This window comes from Drosophila bipectinata, chromosome 3L, assembly GCF_030179905.1.
Source record: "Drosophila bipectinata strain 14024-0381.07 chromosome 3L, DbipHiC1v2, whole genome shotgun sequence".
Classification (NCBI taxonomy): domain Eukaryota; kingdom Metazoa; phylum Arthropoda; class Insecta; order Diptera; family Drosophilidae; genus Drosophila; species Drosophila bipectinata.
The window spans coordinates 4,463,622-4,487,208 of record NC_091738.1 but is presented as its reverse complement, the minus strand read 5'-3'; the positions used below and the strand labels follow the sequence as shown (position 1 = coordinate 4,487,208).

The following is a 23,587-nucleotide window of genomic DNA, read 5'->3' as shown; positions in this document are numbered from 1 at the left end:
ATAAACAGGAGAGTGGGTGGGCGCATCCTGCAAATGACTGGTTTTGGCTTTGCCTTTGCCGGGCCACCGAAAATCCCTTCGAGCATTGTCATTTTACAAATTGGAATCATTTCTGGTTTAGGCAAATATTTGCAATACAAAAAGGTTGGCCAATTTCCGGCATACTGCTCTATCTGCAAATAGAAGCCCAATTTATTCAATTTGCATAGCATATATTGCACCTGATAGTTTTCAGCAACAAGTTTGTTGAAAATTCATTTTAGTTTCATAATCAGACATGTCTGTTTACAATTTAGTCACACGCCTAAAATAAAGTTATCTTTGAAGTTATGGTTTTAAAATTTAAATTTTATACAAAGGTATCTCTTTCCCAAACAACCTGTAATCCTTGCTCCTGTTTATCCCATTGAACTATTTCCCCGTAGAGCTTTGACCCACTTTCGAATGAAACGAAGCCCACATCGAGTGTCACACATACGGCCTGGAGGCTTGCTAAAAAGGACTCGTCTCATTCTTGTCCTGTGCGCGGATGGATGCCGTTTCCACACCAGGGAAATCAAAAGACATGGCTGTCAATCAATTTCGCACTAAAACAGGTGGCAAGTGCGGGTTCTCCTCTAGCTTTCCCTTTTTTTCTCAAAACCCTATGGCTGAGAACTTCATTAGAAACAAAAAATGTTTAAAGACAAAACTTAAAGTAGATACTTCCTGCCAATTACCTTTTACATCCGTAGAGTGTCTCCTACGGCAATGATTAATGTTTAATAGGTGTTCCTGATTAAATATTCCTACTTTAAGACTGTCTTCCTTTACTCCCCTACCAAAAAAAAAGAATATAAAAAAAATAGTAACCGCTCCGGAAAATTGAGTTAACTTCTCGGGATTCTCATTTCGCATTCCGTTTTCGTTCCTCTTTATTTTTCGGATTCGATTGCAATTTACGTTATTAAAAGCAGCGAGACATGGAGCCTCTTCCCATCATGGTGGGAAGAAGGCTCGACTATAGCTTTAATGCGTTAATTTATCAAGTCAGCAACCGCCTCGAGACCCCTTCCTCCCCCACTCCAGATTTACCCAAGTATATATCCACCATATTTATATCTGTATATGAGAGTCACGTGCCTGTGGAAAGTCTCTCCACTTGGAGTCTCTGATGAGAGGCTCAAAAAGGATTTATGGCCCCACTTAAATTCCACCTCCTGATGAGGCACAATTTCTGTTTTGTTTTCGGCAATGCGACAGGTGCTATATACAGGACGAAAATGAATAATAATCGGAGGCACTCATATATGATTAACCTGATGACTGATAGGGTAAGTGCCGCCGGCGACATTTGTTACTCATACGCCTAATGTCCTTTTAATGAGCGTGTGATGGTATAGTTTATTGAATATGAGTGCTGATTTAGTTTCTGCTAAATTAGGAGAGAAATAGACACCTGTTATATGATAAATAATTAGTATACTAAAGCTAGATCAGCTTTAAAAGATTCACTATAGAATCTAATATAGTTACTTATAACGTTTGATATTTTCTTTGTAATTCTAAGACCAAAAATGGTATAAATTATTGGTTAATTAAAGACTTTTCTCCTCTGTTTGTAATACCTAGACATTAGGTGAGCAGCCAACGAATGTTCATGAGAAACCACACAAAAGGAGCTGCTTAAAAACAGAAAGGGGCTACCTGCTGACGTCTCATAAATAAAACATGGCGGCCAGGACTTCTTCTCACTCTCACCGTCCGTATCGTCCTGGTTGTTCAATTCATAAATAATGAGCGAGTTCTAGCCAAAACTCATCGCAGTTCCTTTGAAATGCAAATAAAAGGAATTTTCCAGCTTGAACTTTTGCCCAACACATGCCCCATGCCGTATACTCAATATTTCTTCTATTTTTTACCACAAGCCTTTGACTTTAACTTTTGTTTCATTTTTTTTGAACGTTTTTACAATTCAATTGAATTGTTACAAACTGTTCAGGAATATGTTGAGATACATGCAAGGAAAATGTGCATACATATATATATTTTTCCCCTTCGGGTAAAATTTGAATTGTCAAAATTGTAACGAGCTTTTCGATGTTGGCTCTCCACTGGCCATTTTGAACCCGTTTCGCTGACATAAACTGCATTGAAATGTCATAAAAATTGAAACACGTTCCTCGTTGTGTTGGCCGCTTCCTGCTGCTGTTCTCCTGCCACGGCACCATCTGACCCATCCACCAGGGTTCTCCCGCTTCCCGGGAATGACTTTGAATGGCAGCTCTCTGACGCCGACTGTGGCATGCAGTGGTCTGGTCCTGCTGTGTTTGTTGCTGCTGGTTTTGGCCTGCTGCTGCTGCTTTGCATACAAATAACGGTAATCTTTAGCCAGCCACGCCCATTTCCCAATTTCCCCATACGACGGCCCATTCTCATCTCCTCTAACCCTCTAACCCTGTAACCCTTTAACCCCAACTCTATCCTATCTCTGAGTTTGTTAGGATGTCTCTCGACTTGGTCCATTTCGCTGATGCTGCAATTTTGCACTTTACACGTGGCCAGCAGGACGATAGGCGGGGGCTGTGGGCGTGGCCTACCACTGGTAGCACGTGTGTGGGAGTCGGGCTGGGATATGATGAAAATTTATTGTTTTACGAGCCAGTAATTTTGGGCAATTTTGAAAGACTGCGCCAAAGGTCGACGCGTCTAAATCAATGCGGAAAATATTCTCAATGAACTTGCGCAGAAAAAGCATTAAGAATTTATCAAATATTCAACTTTTTAGCAAAAAGAATTTGCTTTAAATAAATCTCAATTGAAAGACTATTTTGTAACTTTGTATATTTCATTAGAGAAGATGATGCTTTAAATCATCAACAATTAAGAGTCCTTTATTCACTTTGTTAGAGATAGAATGCACTTAATATTGAATCGAAATTACATTCAATTTGGCCATTGGATTGGTTTATTGTTGACTTAACATGGACCATTTGCCTGGAATGTGACAATGGGTATATGCATTTGGCCATCTCTCCCTCCATTTGGCCATAGTTTTCGTCGTCGTCGTCGTGTTGTATTTATTAGTTAAACCCACAGGCCAGAACAGAAGGCTTTTGTTCAACAAATGACAATGCAAATAACAAAAGGAAGACGACGAGTGGCAGCAGCTACCATATACTGGCAGGGAATTGGACTTGTTTATTATGCAGCAATTACCATGGGGGCGTATACGTGTTAAGCGTAGGCAGAAGATAAATATTGTCCCTTCAACAATATTTGCTCTGCTCTGTTTTTCCACTCATCTCCCGGAAAACATAAAAACTTTGCCAAAAGCACAATATAATCGTGGAATTATCATTGCGTATTTTCAGCTTTTGTTTTCCATTTCGAATTTAGTATTCCCATTGGTGGTCAACGAGTCGTCCTCGTTGTTGTCATCATCTCTCTTAAGATTCATATCCTGAGTGCTTGGCTTGTATCCTTGGCCAGTTTTGACTCCCCAATGCCCAAGAGGAGCATTGGACTCCCATTTAGAGGAGATGGCAAAAGTTTTGGGCCGCGTTTCGTTTTATTTGAATATTGTATCTCTTAATGTAGACATAATACTTTTTATTTGAACATTTCATGAAATGGCATTTTCGTGACTTACTTTTAGGAAAAAAATACAGTTTAAAGAAGTTTCCTACTCCCTTGGCAAATGATTTCCCTATTCTATCTGTCTATACTGTGATTTACAAGATCCTCAGCCATTCAACAAACCAAGAAATCCCCGATAATTGCACTCAGTGCATTTTGTGCATCAATTTCCTTCGTTTTTTGCCTGTGTTCCGATTCAATTTCAAGTGGATTACAATAATTCGCTTGTCGGGGGAAATAAAGATCCTGAGAGGAAGTTGAGTGGCAAGTGGCGAGTGGCGGGTGGCAAGAGGAGTGCAGATGGAGTGGGCTACTGAATTAGTGCGCTTTGTGTCATTAAGTCTCGTTTCAAGTTGGCTGGAACGAGTGAGGGGGATCAGGACGCGAAAAAGGATGCAGAACTAAAGTCAGGGGCCGGCAATCAAGGGAACGCACTCATCAACCCAGAAGGAGGCCCTGCCCCTGACCCCTTAAGCGCTTTTCGATTTTGGGGAAATTTTAGGATTCGCTATTTCTATTTCCCCCCTTTTTTTTTTTGGTTGGAAGCCGGTTGGTAGCCCCTCTTAGTCCCCTTGCTGCCTTTGTGCGGCTTATCAAAAGTGCTCGGTCGTCACAGTGACAGCTTCCTTTTGCATGTTATTTTATGCGCAAAGGCCGACAAAACGCAGTCCTCCCCCTTTCGGTTTTTTTTTAAATCCCTAAAACGTTTCCCCAGCGGCTGTTCACAAAATATAAACTTTCAACGAAAAGCAAGAAAAAGCCTCTGAATTTTTAGGCAGGATTAAAACTTCTTTGATGGCGGAGAAAGGTTTGTGGTTTTTCAGCAAATTGCTATAAAATGAATCCAGATTTAATGCTGACCTTGACCGACTTTCTAAATTGAATTTAATATGTTTATTTGCTTTAAAAAAGCTTGAAATAAATCAAATAACAGAAATATAACATTTTAGAACTAAAAAGTAAATAGTTGCATAAAACAAAACAACTTCAAATGAAAATTTAAGGCTTTCTATGCAATAAAATTTATTTTAATTTCAACTTCTCCTTTTAGGGAAAAGGACCTCTGGGGAGAAAGGGGGAAGTCAACTTCCCTTTGGAAAGATTGATGACTTCCAGCGACGACAGCCACAGGTGCGAGGGTGTATCTGAACAGCATATTTATGATGAATTACCTGAGTCAGCTGGTCTATCCTCTCCATTAGATTACTTTCCATCATGTCACGCTCACTTTCCCAGCTGTCAATAAGCAAATAGCAGCTATAAATCCCCTTTGGCCAATATATATGGGGAATATCTAGCTTGGCTGACAAAATATTCAGAACGTGAGATATTGTTTCCACCGCGCAGCAAATTGTTGACATTTTAATTGAAATTTATTGGTTGAGGCAGGCTATTGTCAGATCGTTTAAATAGGGTGTCGGCTTAACACCTGATACAATCCGGATATTGTAAATAAATTAAAAGTACATCAGCCCAACAAAAGGTATCCTTTTTTTTAAGCCAAGTCAGAGCAATTTCAAGTTAATAGACAAGCCGAGGGGATTTCAAGACTTCACTGAATTGAAGGCAGCTCGAAACTTGTTCGATTATAAATCAAAACTTTCGATTTTTCTGCTAGTTCTTTTCTTTCCGGTTTGCTGCTGCTTGGGCAACTTCCGGCGCCATCGGCTAGACAGAAAATTGTGCAGAAAAAAAAGAACGAATCCGGGAAAAGAACATTTTCTCAGACGGAGAAACTTTCACAGATGAAAGGACGCAATTGGAAAGCGAATAAACGACAATTGATCGATTTTAAACTTTTGAAAAATGTAAATAATGCGTATTAATGATGTTCCCAACTGTCTATTTTCCTTTATCTGCATGTGACTTCCGTCTAAAAGTTTCCAATTGTGCAACAAAAAAAAAGTGATTTACATTTATTTAAATACTATTTACAGGCTTTTTCTATCTGGGAATATTTATCAACCCTTTAATTGTATGGGCTTCTAATGCATTTGTACATTTATTTACTTTTTTTTTACCTGGTATCTGGTAAAAGTTGATAAAAAATTACTTGGCAACTGGCCAAACCGCTGGCACAGCAAAAAAAATAATCATAAATTACACTTTTCAACTATTATGAGGGCCACACAACCGAACAAATCGAAAACGATAAAAAAAAAGGCCAGCAACAGCAAAATGTCATTAAAGTTTACAACTTGTTTGGGGAATTAGTTGCAACCGAAATGAATCACAGACAAAAAGCAAAAAAACAATTGTAGAAACATTAAATTACATATGAACTCTGAATGGACCGCAATTATGACCGGGCCGTGTCCTGGAATAATTTATCGTCCCTGAACCTCGATATTAATTAAGACCGTGTAATTGTTTGTTGATCAGAGTAGCATTATATTTTGGAATGTATTTAAACTTTTGCTACAGAACTTTAGTGATTTAATAGCGATGTTTTTTTTATTTTTTCTAGAAACAATCTGAGCTCTGACACTCGAAATAGGCCACGTGCCTGGATTTTCTTAGCCCAATTTTCTTCCACTCCTCCTAATACACACATATGTGTCACCCACATTTTCTCGGTTATGCTCGGAATGATAATGAGCTGCCAGAAATAACTCGAATTTTGTCCCAATTTGTTGGCTTCATTTGGCAAACGAAGAAAGTTAATTAGCCGAGGTAAATATTATACATATGAAATAAAAGTACAAGATAATTGAATTTAATGGGGAATTTAATGAGAGTCTTGTGTGTGTTTGGCATGTATGGGAGAAAGGCTTTAAAAAATTTAATAAATCCACCTTTTTTTTGGTATACAAATTACACCACTAGAAGGCAGCTCGAGACTGATAATCAGGCACTCAATTATCCCCTAAGTTTGCACTAATTGGTTGGCTTAAAGTCAAGTCTGGGCAGGACCTCCGTCATCCTTGGGGGCTCCCCTTGGCTGCCATTGCAGCTGTCACTTTTGAAAAGTTGCCTTCACAGATAAGGTGGAGGAGGGATGGATCTCTGTGGGAGCTGTTGCAATATTTTGGTGCATAATTCCTTTCCTCCGCTGTATATAAAATTTAATTAAGACCCATAAAGTTTTTCACACTTTGACACAAGCCCCAAAACATATGCTTGGCACTTCCATCTACCCTGCTACCAATTTGGCTGTCCAATCTCGACCCGATCTCGCACGGCATCGTCTTTTGGGGAAACTGCTTTAGTTTGGCTTTGCGAGGAAACTTTTTGGTTCTGGCCAAGCCCCTAGTTGAAGGAAAGAGCATTATTTTACTACCACACTAAGGAAAAACATTTAGTTAGTTACATGAGGAAGTTAATAAGCTTCCTAATCTTAAGAAATCAGAAATAAGAGGTCTAAGAATAGTTTAAAGTTTATATATTTTTATATCTTTTTTTAATAAATATTTAAATATTTCTTTAAGTGTAACTGCACGCTGACAAAGCGGGCCAAATTACTCGCCTTGCTGAGCGCTTTTGTTAATTATGCCGCGGCTCCTGCAGGTCCTGGGTCCTTGCTACTTGCCACTGCTACAGCATCCCAGCACTTTCTTTTCGCTGTTTATTTTTCTTGGCAACCGCCAAAGTTTTGTTGCACAATTTGCCGCTCAAACAAAGCCAAAACAATTTAATTGTCACAGTCGACGAAGTGAGGCAACCAAATTGCATCTTATGGCGCGTAGATAAATAACCAAACTGTATGGGATTAAGCCGAACTGAGAGCCCAAACTAAAGCTTACCGAAGCAGTACCCATATGTCTGTAAAACTTTTTCAATCAGCCATGTTCTCGGCTAGAACCGAGTTTTCAGTTTTTCGTCGATTCCCCGAAACATTTACCATTTGTCCCCCACACTATGCCCCTTCCCCCAAAAAAAAACCAACACTCCTTTTTTTGTTTGGGTTGCGGGTACATCTAACATCGTAGCCCTGGGTCACTAATGAGCAAGGACATTAAATGAAAATGTTGACAACTTTTCAGAGGTGGAGGAAGGCGACAGCATGTTTGGGGGCACAGTACAGATTCTCACGACTGGTAATTGATTTCCCTCGACTAGCAAGCTGGCAGCCCGGCAGCCTGGCAGCTTGTTGCGGCTTTTCAGCCTAGAACCTCGGAAACTCGGGAAAAGGAAGAACCAGTCCTTTCAAATTTAACAAACAAATAAAGAGGAAGGAGAGGAAAAGAAATGCCTAAGAGCGGCACTTTGGCAAATAGCCAAAATAACACAGGACCAGGACGAGAACTTTTGTGCGAGCAGTAGTGCTGACAAGAAGCCTTTTTCTTCTACTTAGAGGCAAGGATACTTTGGTTAAAGAAAAAAAAAATATGAGGGCTATAGAGAAGAAGGAAAACTCTGTGTTACAACTACTGAGAAACTTGTTATCTTAATGGATATTTTGTAGTTCGTTTGTGGCTAAAATTGACTCACTCCAGGCCATTTTCCATGGCCCGAAAAAAAAAGAAACCTGAACGATTTGGTCATCTTGTAGTATTATGTGTTGACGGGATTGCCTAAAATTTTTGGTTGAGGCTGAGATATTTCCCAGTTTAGAACACGATAGGGAAAAGGGGAAAAAGTTTTAACTGAATAATTAAATTTTGTCTGAATCTGTTTCCCTTTGATTTGCTGCTCAGTCAGATTAATTTAATTAAACTTTTACCTTTCGACACATTCGCCGTGTCGTCTGGGAGAAAATCGAATTTATCCTTTGTGGCGAGCTAATGAAACGGAAAGCGCGAATTCAAAATGAACTGAAAACTTCCCCGACGACAATTAATTCCACTTGGGTTCGAGTTTTAAAGTTTAAATTCGATTCATTCTTTACTTTTAATTTATTTGAAGTTGATTATGATGCGACCCTGCCACTTACAGTAGAGAATCTCAATGCCCAGAATCATGAAAGTGATGCCATAGCTAAAAAGCAGTATCAACAAAGCGGAACTCACAGTATCCATATCAACCTTTAAATAAATTTAATTACATTTTTTAAAAACTTATTACTTTGTTCTCAAAAACTCACATGCAAGTCTGAGGTCTCGATTTTCTTTACGCAAGGAGGTTTCCTCGAGTGCCAAACATTAAAATGATAAGTCAGGATGCCCGTTTCAGTGACACGCCTTAAACTAAACATAAAATATAATTTTTTTTAGCAAAAAATATATTACTCAAATTAATAGTCAGACTAATAAATTCTTAAACCTTTTAAAGTTTAATTATTGATTTTAAGTGCCTGTTGTTAAAGTACTTAAATAATTTTTATGTTTTTGCAAAATAAACTATCCATTTTAATGAGCACCAATTAATATTAAAATTTATGAGTAAGCAGAGCAAAAACATAGCAAAAAACATAGCCATAAATAACATGTAGATATTAATTAATAAATAAGGGGAATATTTCTGAATTATAAGTGAGCCATAATCATTAAATCATAATCACTTTGTGTGTGCAAGAGTAGAAAAAACTGAACATTAATTGTTAAGCTTTTGCTGAATTTTTAAGTGCTCTGAGTTAATTACTATATAATAATTACTATATTTTTACCCGTAAGAGATGACCTTCCTCATTGGTGAATTCTTCTGCATAATGCTGACGGTTTTCTGAGGCGGAAACATGCTGACCTCGGTGAGATCGCAAATGTCCTGTTCACTAAAGGTTTCGGCAATAATTTTATAAGCAGCTGCTACATCCACATGAAAGGCAAAGCCTAAAGGGAAATTCTTATATGGCCATGGAAATTATTTTTTAAAGCAAACTTACGTTCATGTTTAACTCTACGTAAGCCGGTTTCCGGATCTAACCAATTGCTGACTGAACTATCCTTGGCATGGGCCCCTGTCTCATGGCTGTGAACAATATCGCGATAGGACTTGGCAGCATCAGCAGGAGTGGCAGCTGCATTCACAGGCTCATCTTCGTCGGCCTCATTTTCCTTGGTGGTGGGGACACTGGTGATTTTCTTAGAATACAGTTCCATGGAAACGGGGTCTTTAGTATGCTATTAGGAAGATACTCAATCAAATAATAGTTTATCCTTTTAATAGACTTCTTTTACCAAAAAGTAGTCCCTATTGTAGAGTATATCCTCCATGCCCACTTTCAGGGAGCTATGAACCAAGTCGCTTAAGGTTTTTATCGTTTTTGGCTTTTCCATCAGGAGAGTGCCCACAATACTGGCCGAATAGAACTGATAGATGCAAAAAGAGAAAAGCAAGCTGGTAATTACAATGCAACGACCTGACACAAAGCTTGTGGAGAAACCCAATCCTTGTTGGCAGATGATTCCCACAAAAAACAGTACAGACTCCAGAAATAGTCCCACCCGTTCCGGGGACTTCTTTTGCTTGGCCTTTCGTTCCTTGAGGTATTTGTTGAGCTTTTGGTAGCAGCGCTGCCATAGGGTTTCTGCATCGATGGGTTGTGTCTCCCCCTCTGGTAGCTTCTCCTCATTAACAGCCACAGAGACTGCCGTAATTGGACGTAGAGTGGCATCCAGTGTGGCATTCAGGGGTTCCTGGTTCTGGGCCAGCTCATGGTGACTCTTTTGTTGGTAGTGGTGACGTGGTGGGGCACCTCCCTTCGGCTTGATCAGCGCCGCCCCATCGTGTGGCACCAATTTCCACTCAATCGTGGTCAGTAGCCATAGAATAAAAACTGTCAAAACACCGCAGCCCACAATCAGAACCCAGACATCGTTGGTGAAAGGTTGCAGAAACACGATACGATCCTTTTGGGTACTCCTTGGATGACGGAAAATAAAGCAAGGACGACTCGACCAGCTCCGTCCAGCCACATCGATCCATTTGTGCCGCTCCAGCCAATAGAATATCGGTGCTCCGCCAATATCCGTCTCGTTGCGAATGAGGGCGCCAATCATCCCGTCAAATCTGCCGTTTTTGACATACCCCCAGGACGTAGTCCGCGACAGGACGAAGGTCCAGTTGAACATGTCCCGGACGGCCATCAGAAGATTGAAGTTGAAGCGGTTCATCGTGTCGATGTGTCCGGACACTGTGTGGGTGAGGTAGTACATCAGAGTGCCCGTCATGTTTTTGTTCGTCACCTGCCGTGGAATGATGTAGGGTATAGAAATAAAGGATACAGAGGATATGAAGGATAAAAGTTTAAGCTAATAAGTTTTCAAATGATTAGGAGCTTCTCGCTATTCTCGAACCACTAGTTTATCGTTTTAAGTGTAGAATAAATCACTGAGATCTTTGATAGACCCCTAAGCTCCTGATTCCAACCACTTGTGCCCCCTGGTGCCTCACCACAACCATGCAGCGGACTCTCGCATGTTGCATGTCCATTCGACGACGCACCGTGGACGTGCCTCGAAACCAGGCGTGCAGCTGGATTCCTCCTGACGGCGTGAAGCTGCCAATTTCGGTCAGATTGACGTGTCCGCCGTAGTTGAGTCCGGGATTCCTAAGCGGGCAGCGGGCAACCGGGAAAAGGGGATCAGGTCATTGCGGGAATTAGCAGGCGGAAAGTGGACAGTTTGGGAAATAAAGGTTGATGTGTTGACTGAACTCAGCCAGAAGTTACACTTTGCTTTGGTTTATTGTTGATAAAATGAGTAGAGTTATGGAACCAAATAATAAAGAATATTCTTCAACCTAAATTCTCACCAGACATCGAACAGAGTGTAATGGGCTGCCTCTGACATCCGCTTGGCCAGCGTCAGTTCGGTGTTCATATACAGGTTCATGCCCCTCATAAAACTCTCGATGGTGGGCAGCTCTTCATTGCCCGTCGCCTGCAGTTGCTGTCCTGGAGGACTCTCCTCTCCCTCCGCCTGACTCCCGTTCTTGTGAACCTGCCCAGAAGATGAAGAAGACCTGCCTCCTTGCCAGGCCAAATCCTCTATCAATAGCCAGTGAAACTTCTCGCTGTAGAGCATCTTGGTGGAAGCCTTTCAAATGATTGTACTTGAGTACTTAATAAGCGGACTAGTCAAAAGCCTGACAGGGCAATGGGTATGGGCACTGGGAGAAATTATAACTAAAATCCTTAAATTTTAATGGTTTATGTTTTAAAAAAGAAAACTCTCTCCTTTTCTTGAAGGTAAGTATAGTTATTTTGTTTAGAATATTTTCCTGAGTGCCTGACTGATGTAAGCCCACCTCATTCGGATGCCCATCATTCATCTTACCAACTCGAGAAACCGGCGACTAAGGGAGCCACATGCCAGATCCACGACCGCAATTTGCCTGAGGGCTTCCATCCGCAGCACACCGTCCAGCCACTCGGCATTGCTCTGCGCCTGGCTGGGGGTTTGGCTGAAGCCACCGCTCGGCCCCCGACCACGTGTAGCACCTCCTCCTGTTCCTGCTGCCGGATTGGGTGCCAGGACATCCAGCTGCACAATCCGCACAAAGAGCTCACTCTGGTAGAGGCTCTTAATCAGCTGAGCATTCTTGGCTGCGAAAACGCCGCGAAGTTCTGATCCGGAGGAATGAGGCTTCCGGCACGTGAAGTAGGTTAGCCGGGGGATGCGCTTGTGGTGCTGAGCGAATTGCACCATCAGGCTGTTCTGGAGGAGGGCAGTACGCAGCGGCTCTGCCACACCGTAGTCCAAATCCAGCTCAGTCGGGAGTCCCACGCAGGACGAGGCCAGCAATAAGAGTATCCAAAAATACATTGCGCTTTGCAGCTTACATTTTTCTGGCCCGGCCCTTATATAGTCATACTTATTATCCCTTTTGTCCAATGAATTATTTATTTGGTTTGGTTTTGACATTTTGCGGCTGTCAAAATTGAATCGAAATTGGACCATAAATCGCTCATTGGAATTTCACTTTTCTTGTCAACTGACACCGGTCGCCGTCATTATTCAATTTCGTTCAATTACATTTCATAATTCATAACCCGCCACGACGACCATGCCCACATGCGGATGGGACTCGAATAGCCACCTCTTCCCCGGTGTGTCTCAATCGTACTCACACTCCCTTTGTCCTTTGGGGCTTCGGATTCGAGCGTCCCATGTCATAAATGTGGACATTTTGTCATGCTAATTGAATTTTCATGCCGGAGAACGGAGCAAAGTCAAAGATATGGCCAAAATATGTGAGAAATACAATTGGAATTTGAATTTAAGAGCGAAAATTTGCCAATTCTACATTGCCAGAAGATGATTAAAAAAAAACCTTCAGAAACCTTGAATTTGAGAGAATTCTTCAACTGTGGCTTTATTTTTTACTTCAGACTTTTTTTTATTTTACGTTTAATTTTGCGGTTAAGCTGGTAAGGTCCTGGTACAAAGTCATATTTCCTTATTATCTGTGCCACGCCGCCCTCGTAATACCCGAGAAAAATGGAATTATTAATGGCACTGTCCATTCGCTGGCTGCTAAGTGGCGCAAATTACATTTTTGTTTATTTTCCACCGCAACTTGGCCTTGGGCCCAGGACTCCTTGCCTTCTTATAGCCGTTAAGGTTGTGTTTTCTTTCTTTAGGTTTCTGCCTCCATTTTTTTTGTTTATTGTTTCCCCACCAAACAATATATATATTTTGGCGTATGGCTTTTGGCGTTCGTTGAAATCCTTAATTGTACTTCACAACGCATCGGAGCGTATTGCTTTAATTGGCTACCGTTCTCATTCATGTTTTTTTTTTAGACTCGTATTTAATTCGATGCTCTAGCTACCTTTGCAATTATTTATTTGGTCTTTAAGTGGCAGCCAAAGCCAGCATCAGAAAACAGAAATTTTGGCTGGCTGGAAAAAATGCTTTGAACTGCTCACCACACGGGGCGTATGCGTAATATCTTGCAAGTGCTTTTCGTAAGCGGATTGCTTCTCCTGCCAACAAATTCTGGCGCAAAAGTTTTTCTGAAAAAAATAAAGAAAAAATAGAAAAGCAAAGCACTTTAGATGTAATTCAATTTAATATTCGTGTATGTGGTTAAAGAGAGCTTTTAAAGCCGATTTGATGTTACCAAAAATATTTTTGATAATGCCCGACATTCATTTCACATTTTGGAAGCCGGACTAAAAGTGCAACTAAACTGTCCATAATGAGTGGGTAAAGAGCACGTTTGCAGGTCCATAAAAACCGACAGCGACAGGGCCGACAATTGCCAAACAAGAAGTTTCCAGCAGTTAAAAGAAACTTTTCATAAAGGCCACTTACACCCCACACCCCATAACCCACACCCCATCCCATCATCTCATCCTTTCGGCCCGTTTTTTCTGCGTGCCCTGAATATTGGCTAAAGTGTCAACAGCAGTCGCAACTGTGGCTCTGCTTTATGAGCCCAGTCAGCCCTAGAGCTGGCTTGCAGTTACCATATTCCACCTTCCACCCTTCCGGCTGGTTGAAGCCAAAAGCCAAGTCCAGGGCAAAACCACAACAAAGGCGACCCAAAGAGCGAAATGAACAGCCAACCAGGCAGCGAAGGGGATTCGAAGGATTCGAAGGACACGAAGGATATAGAGGACGTGGAGCACTCGGAGGGGAAGTGGCCTACCAACGACATTTGCATGCAAATGATGCACTTGCAGCACTTGCTTCCAGGGAAGCAACTTCCAGCCGGCCCCGAGCCGAGAGCAGATGAACTTGTTTTGTGCTAATGAGATCAGCATGCAAATCGCCGGCTAAGGATAGGAAATTGCAATGCAAGAAGTGTAAGGATAATGGCTGCTGCCCTTCGACATCAGTCATGGCTTCTAATTCCCCATTCAGGGCACACACAATCGGTGAATATTATTAGAACACGAAGCATTAATCAACAGGCGGAATTCTCACCTTTGCGATGAATGCAGATGCACAATTTGCATATATTCTTTGAATTGAATATAATTCTGATTTTAAATGAGATTTAAAGCAATACCAAGACTATTGTCCTTTAAAACATATACTTCTGGCAATACTTCCACTTATAGGTAAGTGTAAGAACTACTCCTTCATTTAGATTTAAGTAATGACTATATTTAAATATTTTTCACTTTCATTTCTGAAAGTTTCGCTCTTGATTTCTTCAGACACTTTCCCCCCACTGGCTGATAAAAAGCTGACAAATTTCTGTGGAAAATATTAATAAGTGCGGAGCGGCAAAAAGCAAGGCAAGGCTTTTATCCTTGAAACGAAGCATAGACGAAAAATTTCAGCTGCGTTTCAGTGTCCTGGGGATATGTATTCCATTTTGGTGCAACTGACTTGACAGACAGCTGTGACATTTGTTGTTTCGCCAAGCCGGGAGATAAATGTGGCCTCTGAACATTTGCGCTGCTGTCAAGTGGTTAGGAGAGACATTTAAAATTATAGTTTTCGTTAGACAAGGATGATATAAAATAAAGTTTAACACAATCTTTTTCTTAAAATTCAAAAGACTTTAAAGAATGAAAAGACTAAGATCCTTTCTCTCGTCAAACACTTTCTTTTGATCTTCTTATTTCCGTTTTCCGGCTTCCAGCGAAGCTTTAATATATTTCCCTTCATTTGTGTCCTTCAAAGTAATAAACTCATAACTATAATAGCATTAAATAAATCAGAGCCCAACCACCCCTTTTTACTTTAGTCTTTCCCTCGTTTTTTTTTGGTGGGGGCGATGAAAAGTTGTCGGCGTTGAGTGCATTTTGTTGATTTATAATAAAAATAATGTTAAAACCATATTACATTATAATGAATGAGTGCGACAGGCGAGGAATCGGCAAGAAGATCCCTCGAAGCGAATGGTTGGGACTTAAAAAGCGCCTCGTAAACAAGTTTCGAGTGAAATAATAAAATGCGCTTTTTATGCATATTCTCGCTGGCTGCCTGGCAGGCAGGCACCTTTTGTATTATGCGTGTTATGTAATAGTTTACTTTATCCCCTCTTCAGATGCACCCCGGCCTCTGCCTCTGCGCCCCTGCCACCCCATTTATTCCATTGCTGGCAAGCTGTCGTCGTCGTGCAAACTTGAAAGCGTTAAAAAATTCCCACCATATTTTCCTTTTGCTTTTTGTTATGCTTTTGTTGCAAGCCAGAAGTTTGCCATCCAGAGCGACAGCGTCGTCGCCTGCACCACTGCACCACTTAACCAAGGTAACTGGTTGGGCGGAAAGCAGAGGAGCTCCCCGTGGGGCAGCACCGGGACGGGGCTTGAGCCACATCTCAAGCCTGTGCATGAAATGCTCAACAAAAATAAGCGTGGCCGTAAAAGCAGCCACAAACTTCGCCAAAACAATTTTGACACCTGAACCCGAAACCCCTGCTCTCATTCCGTGTTGACAACGGACCCGGCCATGTTAATTCCCAGCCAAAAGGCAAGCGTAACTTTTGGCACGGAAGTGGTAAAAAAAAAAAACTTTCAAAGAACCACAGGGGAAAGGTATTCTTTTTTTGTAGTTAAATGTGCCGCATAAATGGTGGCAGTGTCACGAATGTGATTTAGGATATATTCTAATTTGATTGTTTTCTCGGAAAAGGGGTCTTCCATTAATACCTCTTATATATCGAGTATTTCTTGTTAGCTTCGCAAGCAAGCCACCAAGTGCGAAAAAGAGCGACAGGTAAACAAAACTCAACACGAAAGACTGTAACCCAAAACTGCCTGAAAGTGGCTTTAAGAAATTATCCAACAGAATGCCGCGGCCTGACCCAGTTTCTAGAGGCTTTGGCCCAGACAAACACCCCTCGCGGCAGGAAGGAGCTTCAATCAACGGCTCAGACACATATGTTACGCTGGATTGTTATGGAAATCCATAAATAAAAGCACACAGACACATGTTTACACGCTCATCAATTTTTCCCGGCGAAGGAAAATGGGCAAATGTGGCAGCAATGGCTAGAGTGGCAGGAGTGGGGCAGTCAAACGTCAGGCTAGAATGTTTGTTAATCTCCAACGTGGCAAAGTGTTGACAATAATTCAAGACACGTACCTGCAATAAACTCTGTCGTTGTCGCCTCCATATATCACCTATATCTTCGGGCTGCGTTTTATTACCCAGAATGCTCTAAATTTTATTCCAGATCAGCTTTAAAATGAACTCGGATATTTGTGATGCAATATAAACAAATTAAGTGAGCTTGTCTAAACATTTCCTTTTAATAAACAGTTCCCTTTTTTGGGGGGATCCCTAAAATGTGCGTGACCAGGACTCGTTGAAATTGTAGAGGCGCGCTTCGTGTTGACATTTGGGTAGATTAAGTTATAAACAAATACAAATGCGGCTACTAATGAAGTGTTGTTTGACTTTTTCGGACCAGAGTAATGTCAACAAGTTTATTGTGTGAAGCTGTTTATGGGAGAATGCGGGCATGAGAGGGCAGAAGCCTTTTGGCCGACACGCAAACCAAATTAAGTCATAAAAATGGGGGCGTGTTTTTAATGAAATAGCCAAAGGAAGTTGAGGAAATCGTTTTCCTTTTTCCGGGCAGTTTTTTTTTTTGCTTGTTTTCTTGTTGAATAAGACATCCTGACCAAAATGCTATTTGCCACTTGTATATTTCTTCTTCATTGTTGCCATGCGATTTGCATAATTTGTCCAAACAAACATAACACAATGTAATACAATGGGAGCACACATTGCGTATGCGTAATCTGGCACTCGTTGAAAGGAGAGAACAAGGGTTTTTTTCGCACTTCGACATGCAAATCGAGTCGGGGACGATAAACGCCTCGAGAGCAACCCAAAAAACAAACCGAACAACACCAATCCCTGGTCCTCCGGCAAAGGCCAAATCCCACTAATACCCGCCCAAAGAACAAAAAAAAAACATTCAAGCCCGTAACCGAACCCAAGTAAATGCATAACGTTTGTTGCCAAATCCGTCCTTTATGCTGAAATCAAACAACAATAAAAAAAGGAAACGTAACGAAACGAAACCAAGAAAAGGAAGCCCAAACTGTGGCCAAAGCCTCCAAGGAATACGCAAAAGGGAAGCCCATTTTATGGTTATCGCCATGCGTTGGGTTATGTTTTATGGCCCCGATGCCGAGCGGCTGGCACAAGGACACCATACACACTCAGTACTCAGAACAAGGACAAGGACATGCAAAATTAAAGTTACATCAACGGAACTATGCAATCAAACGAGTCCGGATGCCAAAGTCAATCAATCCAAAGAGGAACGAGAATCTATTCTTGAAATTTTTAAGTCTTTAGAAATCTGCTAACAAAAAAGCAATGGCTAGGCAGCTCTGTCCTTTCTTTCTTAAACATTTTAGGAAAAATAATAATTGACAGATTGGTTAATAAAATATTTTGGCGTTCTTAAGGATCTTAGCTGATTGACCAAGACAGTTGCTTGTCGCTACTCTCAAGTCCTTTGACAAAAATAAATCATTTTGCATTTGTGTGGAGCACTCTCACCTGTCCAAGGATCCCTTGGAATTTCTCGCCCCCCATTTTAAGCAACAATCCCATTTCTGTGGCCCGCCATTCCATTCCACACCCCGCTGGCGCAATAAACTTTTACGCATTCATTATGACCGACATGGAAAATGGCGTTTTCTTTGTGCCCGACGCGTTTTTCCGTTTCTCTTTTGGCCGGCCAAGAAATAAGTGTAAAGCCCGGTGTGGGAAAGCGGAAAACAGGTGGAGTGCTGCTGGGGGGGTGGCATTAAATGGTCGCGGCGGTCTCGTCACGTAAATCGCTCGTCTTGGTCCTTTTTAAGAGGTTTTCCGATTTGTGTTCTATTTTTTGGTGTGGGTATCCCCAGGGTGGGTGGAGAGTGGAATCGGGTTCGAAATCAATATGAGGAAATTTGACTTTATAAATAAAAAAAAAGATCGTCCAACTAATAATAATCCGTTTGTATGTAAAAAAAAAGCGAGTTTATTTGGATAATTTTTATATATACCATACAATATATATATATATATTTTTATTTCATTTTACAATTTTATTACAAAATAAAATTATTTTCCCCTTTCGAATTAAAGTGCTAGTAGTTAAGATATGAGCAGCAGCAAACAAGAAGAACAAGACCCGACGTAAATAAACAAAATACAAAAAAAAATTAAATAATAAATAAATTTCTGTATAGGAGGATAACTCAAGATGTCTCGAAGATTTCGGGTCTGAATATTAATTGTTAATTGAATGAAAAAAATAAATATTTTTTAATTTAAATAAAAAAAAGCATAATAAGGTAGACTTTGGGACGATTTAATGCCTCCCCAGAGTGGGTGGAGAGTGGGATAGGGTTTGGAATCAATAGGGTCATTGACTTTATGAATAAAAAAAAAAGGATCGTTCACCTAATAATAATCCGTATGTATTTAACAAAAAAAAGCGAGTTTATTTGGATAATTTTTATATATATATATATTTTTTTTTTTTTCGTACATTTCATTTTACAATTTTATTACAAATTAATATTATTTCGAAATTAATATTATTTAAAAAGAATTTTGAATTGGTGGACTAGTAGTTAAGATATGAGCAGCAGCAAACAAGAAGAACAAGGCCCGACGTAAATAAAACAAAATAAAAAAAAATAAAAGATAAATTTCTGTATATAAGGATAACTCACACGGTCTCGAAGATCCCGGGGCTGAATATTAATTGTTAATTGAATGAAAAAATAAATATTTTTAAATTTAAATAAAAGAAGCATAATAAGGTAGACTTTGGGACGAATTAATGCCTCCCCAGAGTGGGTGGAAAGTGGAATAGGGTATGGAATCAATAGAGTCGTTGACTTTATGAATAAAAAAAAAAAGGATCGTCCACCTAATAATAATCCGTATGTATTTAACCAAAAAAAGCGAGTTTATTTGGATAATTTTTATAAATATATATATATATATTTTTTTTTTGTATATTTCATTATACAATTTTATTACAAAATAATGAAAAAATAATATTTTTAAATTTCAATAAAAGACGCAAAATAAGGTGCAGGTACAGTAGATCCGCAGGTCTGAATAACCCAAAAATGGCAAAAATAAAAAGAAAAAAAGTGGAAATAAAAAAAAGCAAACCCAGAAATAATTAGAACCGGACACTTCCAGAGCTAGAAGTGATATGAAACAAATGAGAACGAGGCATGAGCTTATATAGCATTTCGATTAAAGTAAAAGGCGATAATCTAGTCAAAGCCTTCTCGATGTCAGGAAATCAGCCCTTATCAACACTGACAAAAATATGGGCTTTATTTGCTCACTTATCAACACTGATAAAGATATAGGCTTATATAGAATATTATTTTTAAATTCTTTCAAATTCAATACTCCAGACAATCGTTAAAAAGTAATTTAATATTAAAAACATTCCATTTGGCTCATTTTGGTTACAGGACATTCCCTCCTAAAATTCCGTAACGCTTTGAATATTTCTCATGGAATGTAATTATGTGTTGAATAATATCCGAGGATATTTGCTCCCCAGACACCCTCTAATTTCGGCGCTCAATATTCAATTATTCAAATGAAGCTTCATACACTTGCCTAAATTTATGCGACATTTCCGGTACCTCCGTCCGCTAAAACCAATTTGCATTATTTAGTCGAAAAATGATAGGGCAGGTCAAAAGTTGCCTGCCATATAAACGGAGAAACAATTGAGCCCCCAGGACCATCGGAGTCAAACAATTAAAAGCTAAAGTCAAACGAATCCGGAGGTCACGAGCAAATAATTGAACCAAAAGAGGAGAAATTGTGCTGGGCAAGCGAAACGAATAGAACGTAAGAAAATACATCACAGAAATAAAACTATATTGAAATAGTTGTAGCCCCATCTGATCAAAGATACGTACCATCTGCCAAATACAACTGCTAAAAAATACCTAGCAAAATGTAAATACAATCAGAAATGGATGGGTAGAGGGTCTGTGGGGCAGGAGGGCTGGAACGGCGGGCTGGTACAGGACAATAGTCGCCTTGGCCTGTGGCTGCGGGCCGTTTTGCTGGCCAATTGAACATTTCGGAAATTGGAAATTTCTCACTTGATGATGGTCTACAAATTGGCCCACAATGAAGACACTCGTGCGTGAGGAGCAGTTGTAGGGGCAGGGAGCATGGTCCTGTGGTTTTACCTCGAGCTCTAGTTCTTCAATCCAAGTCTCTGTGGGACAAGTTTTACCCTAACAAAGGGTATATTTGAAAACATTAGCTAGTTTAAAAAAATATATTTTAATAAAAGTATTCGATAATGTTAATCTTTTTTCAATTATTGTTATCGGTCAAGAAATCGACAAAAGAGTCATAACTAGGGAAACATTAGCTCTTGAGGTTGTTTTTGGAAATTAGGTGTTAAAAGTTATTATACTCCAGTCTCAAACTAGTTGACCTTTTTGGTTAGTGTTACTAGTAAGTGTACTTGAACTGACATCAAGCATTTATTCTCTTTGGTCTTGGCTTGGGCAACAGCCCGCAGCATGACACACCAAGGTGTGCCCAGTTGGATAGATCTCCGACAAATCGTCCCGTGCTCAGTTTGATTTCATTGTCACCTCTTCGTTGGACGTTTGGGGATATGGGGAGGGGCAGAGTTGGCCCTTCGATCCGGCCCCATGCTCGTTTGATTTCCCCAGTGTGAGCAATGGACTTGAAACGGGCTGTGGCCCCGCAAAATCCCTTTACCTGACCCATTGCGGCAGTGTCATAAAGTGTTTATGAGTGTTTGTCTGTGGTTCCTTTGAGTATCTGCGACTGTGGGTGTACGTCTGTCCATGCACGGTACTTTTTATGTCCTGTCCAAAGTTTGAGCCTTTGTCATAATTTACAAGGTGCTAAGGCGACAATTTGTGTGGCCAGATGAGTATGCTGCTTCCCTTAATGAAACTTTGGCTCAAGGCTCAAACTTATGGCCATAAAATTTGCCATGCAGTTTAAGAGGTCAAACGAAAATAAGAAATTTGAGAAAGGAAACATTCGACGACATCCGCCCCTTGATTTCCCTTCTGAAGAAAGCATTTCCTTGTCAATAAAAACATCTCCTTCCGGTGAAATCATCATCAACATTTTCCACTCGCCATGCAAATTGAAAGTGAATGGGGAATGTTTCAACTTTTATTTGTCAAAGTCAAAACTTTTTAAATTGAAGATAAACTTGTGCATTAATGGTTAAATAGATTGTGGGTAAGTGGTGATTTAGAGTGTCTCGAGCGTGTCCGCCCCCGGAGGCGTCTGCGAAGTTTCTGGCCCTTCGCACAATGATATCTGTCACCTGGCATTGTTCACTGTATCGCGATATAGTTTATTAGATATGGAATACTTTGGCAACTGCTACTGCTGGAAAGTGTTTTCAATCAAAACAACAGCATCAACACCATTAGAGACTTTGGCATCAGATACAAGGCGTTAGATGCTTTGCATAGCTTATAAAACATTTCGCAAGCATAACATGAACAAGGACCTCGGAAGGATGCACAACAACAATGCCAGCCACGAGCTACGCAGGAAATTTCACAGCATTGTTGAAGGCTTTTGAGGTAACGAGCGTTGCATGGATATTGCCGTGGGGCCAAGGGGGTGGAGGGTCGGCGCTAGGAATCTGAAACAGGAAGCTGCCATAGCATACCACAATAAGGTGAGAAGCGGAAATCGTCACCGCAATGTCTAAGAAGCGTGAATTGTGCCAATGGTTACATTATACTCGGCGACACTAGGAGAACTATAAATCAGAACCCTAAAGGCTTAGTCCAACTTTATCCAAATACTAACTTAGATTTTAATTAATAATTTCTTTAATTAACCAAAAACTTTTATAGTAGCCCCAAGAATTTTATATTTTATACCAACTTCTTGATGTATTTCTCTCTGTAGTGCTAAATCGCATTGAGTATGTGCCACTAGTACTGGCAACATCTGGCAAAGAGGCATGTTTTGCATTTGCCACACACAAGCCCACACACACCCAACCTTCTGGCCTGAATTAAACATTTTGTAGAATGAAAATTTATGCAAAAGTTTGCCTCTTTTTTTTTTGGTTTTGCTTTCATTCCTATTTGCCATAAATCGCATGAACAAACTACGGAACTTTTTATTTGGCTCGTTTGGCTCTGCATGGAAATTCAATTAAAGTGACAAACTGTCCAAAATTTTGACATGGGAGCAGCCACATCAGAGTAGCAGAAAGAAATCACAAAAATCCAATGAATGCCCAATGGACAATCAACATAAAAAAATCTAGGGAATACGTTTTTTTTTGGGATGGCCTCTGATGGGAAGCCGAATAAAAAAACCAATGTCTGAGAGCGAGACTTACATGCATATTCATTGTGGAACAAATCCGGAAAATATCACAGAGCCCTGGTCTACTCATGAATTATGAAACGTAATTGAATGAATTCGATTTGACTGGAATTCCATAGACTGAATGCAATGAAAAGTGAAAATAAGAATGGGTTATGGTTGGAAATGTTTTCATTCATCTGTTTAGGAGTTTGTTTTATTAAAAATAATTGTGGCTAACCGTGGATAAGCTAAATAATTGTAAAATAATTTATTTATTTACCTCAAGTCTCTATGAAAACTATTTTATTAATATTTGTATTTTCAACATTTAGAAAAATGAGTCAGTCATCTGAGAAAGCCCCTTCCGAAGGAACTGCCAAATTGTATTCAGTATGGTGCACTATGGTAGGAGTCGCTTTCGTTGTCTGGAATCTGGCCATGACGTTAATTTTTGGCTTAATTTTGTGGAGAGGCTTGGAGCCGAACAATATCAAAGTCCCTCTAACTTTTATTGGGAAAATCCATGCATTTTATGCCTTTGAGGATGTCTATATAACATATATATCCTTTTTGGAAATCGAATTCTCATCAGCATTAAGCCTATACTCCTCGAGACCATTGGAAACTTTATTTATGAGCTAATAGCCTCGAATGCAACGGCTGCCATCTGTTGGCCTGCAAATAAATATATATTTTTAAGTATTTTTTGGATTTTTTTTTCTTCTGGCCAATTGCCAGTTGGCTAGTCTTTGGAAAATCGGTGATTTGGCACAAGACCCTCAAAGTTCAATTTGCAAACAAATGTGACCAATCGAATTGCTGATTTAGTGGGTAATCAGTGACAGCTGCAGTGT

The 23,587-nt window shown here is 40.1% G+C and overlaps 1 protein-coding gene across 5 annotated transcripts; it reads right to left on the bottom strand.

Annotated features, from left to right (window-relative positions):
* Positions 1-8,417: 8,417 nt before the first annotated feature.
* Positions 8,418-22,873, bottom strand: Ir64a (Ionotropic receptor 64a). Of its 5 annotated transcripts, none has more exons than XM_017244603.3 (9): positions 22,765-22,873; positions 11,775-13,456; positions 11,251-11,534; positions 10,891-11,047; positions 9,675-10,682; positions 9,380-9,617; positions 9,164-9,326; positions 8,642-8,744; positions 8,418-8,582 (listed from the first exon to the last, which is right to left on the bottom strand). In XM_017244603.3, exons 2-9 carry the CDS (start codon positions 12,396-12,398, stop codon positions 8,454-8,456), a joined length of 2,706 nt encoding a protein of 901 aa, XP_017100092.3. In that variant the 5' UTR covers positions 12,399-13,456; positions 22,765-22,873; the 3' UTR covers positions 8,418-8,453. The 5 variants fall into 5 exon arrangements, with proteins under 5 accessions (XP_017100092.3, XP_070136438.1, XP_070136437.1 ...); XM_070280337.1 differs by lacking the exon at positions 22,765-22,873 and adding an exon at positions 19,088-19,246; XM_070280336.1 differs by lacking the exon at positions 22,765-22,873 and adding an exon at positions 14,373-14,494.
* Positions 22,874-23,587: the final 714 nt, after the last annotated feature.

Coding starts and splice junctions, on each gene's coding strand:
- Ir64a (XM_017244603.3), bottom strand. CDS start 12,398: ATGGTCCAATTTCGATTCAATTTTGACAGCCGCAAAATGTCAAAACCA. Junction 11,048..11,250: donor TACACTCTGTTCGATGTCTG/GTGAGAATTTAG, acceptor CTGCCCGCTTAG/GAATCCCGGACTCAACTACG. Junction 9,618..9,674: donor ACAATAGGGACTACTTTTTG/GTAAAAGAAGTC, acceptor TCTTCCTAATAG/CATACTAAAGACCCCGTTTC.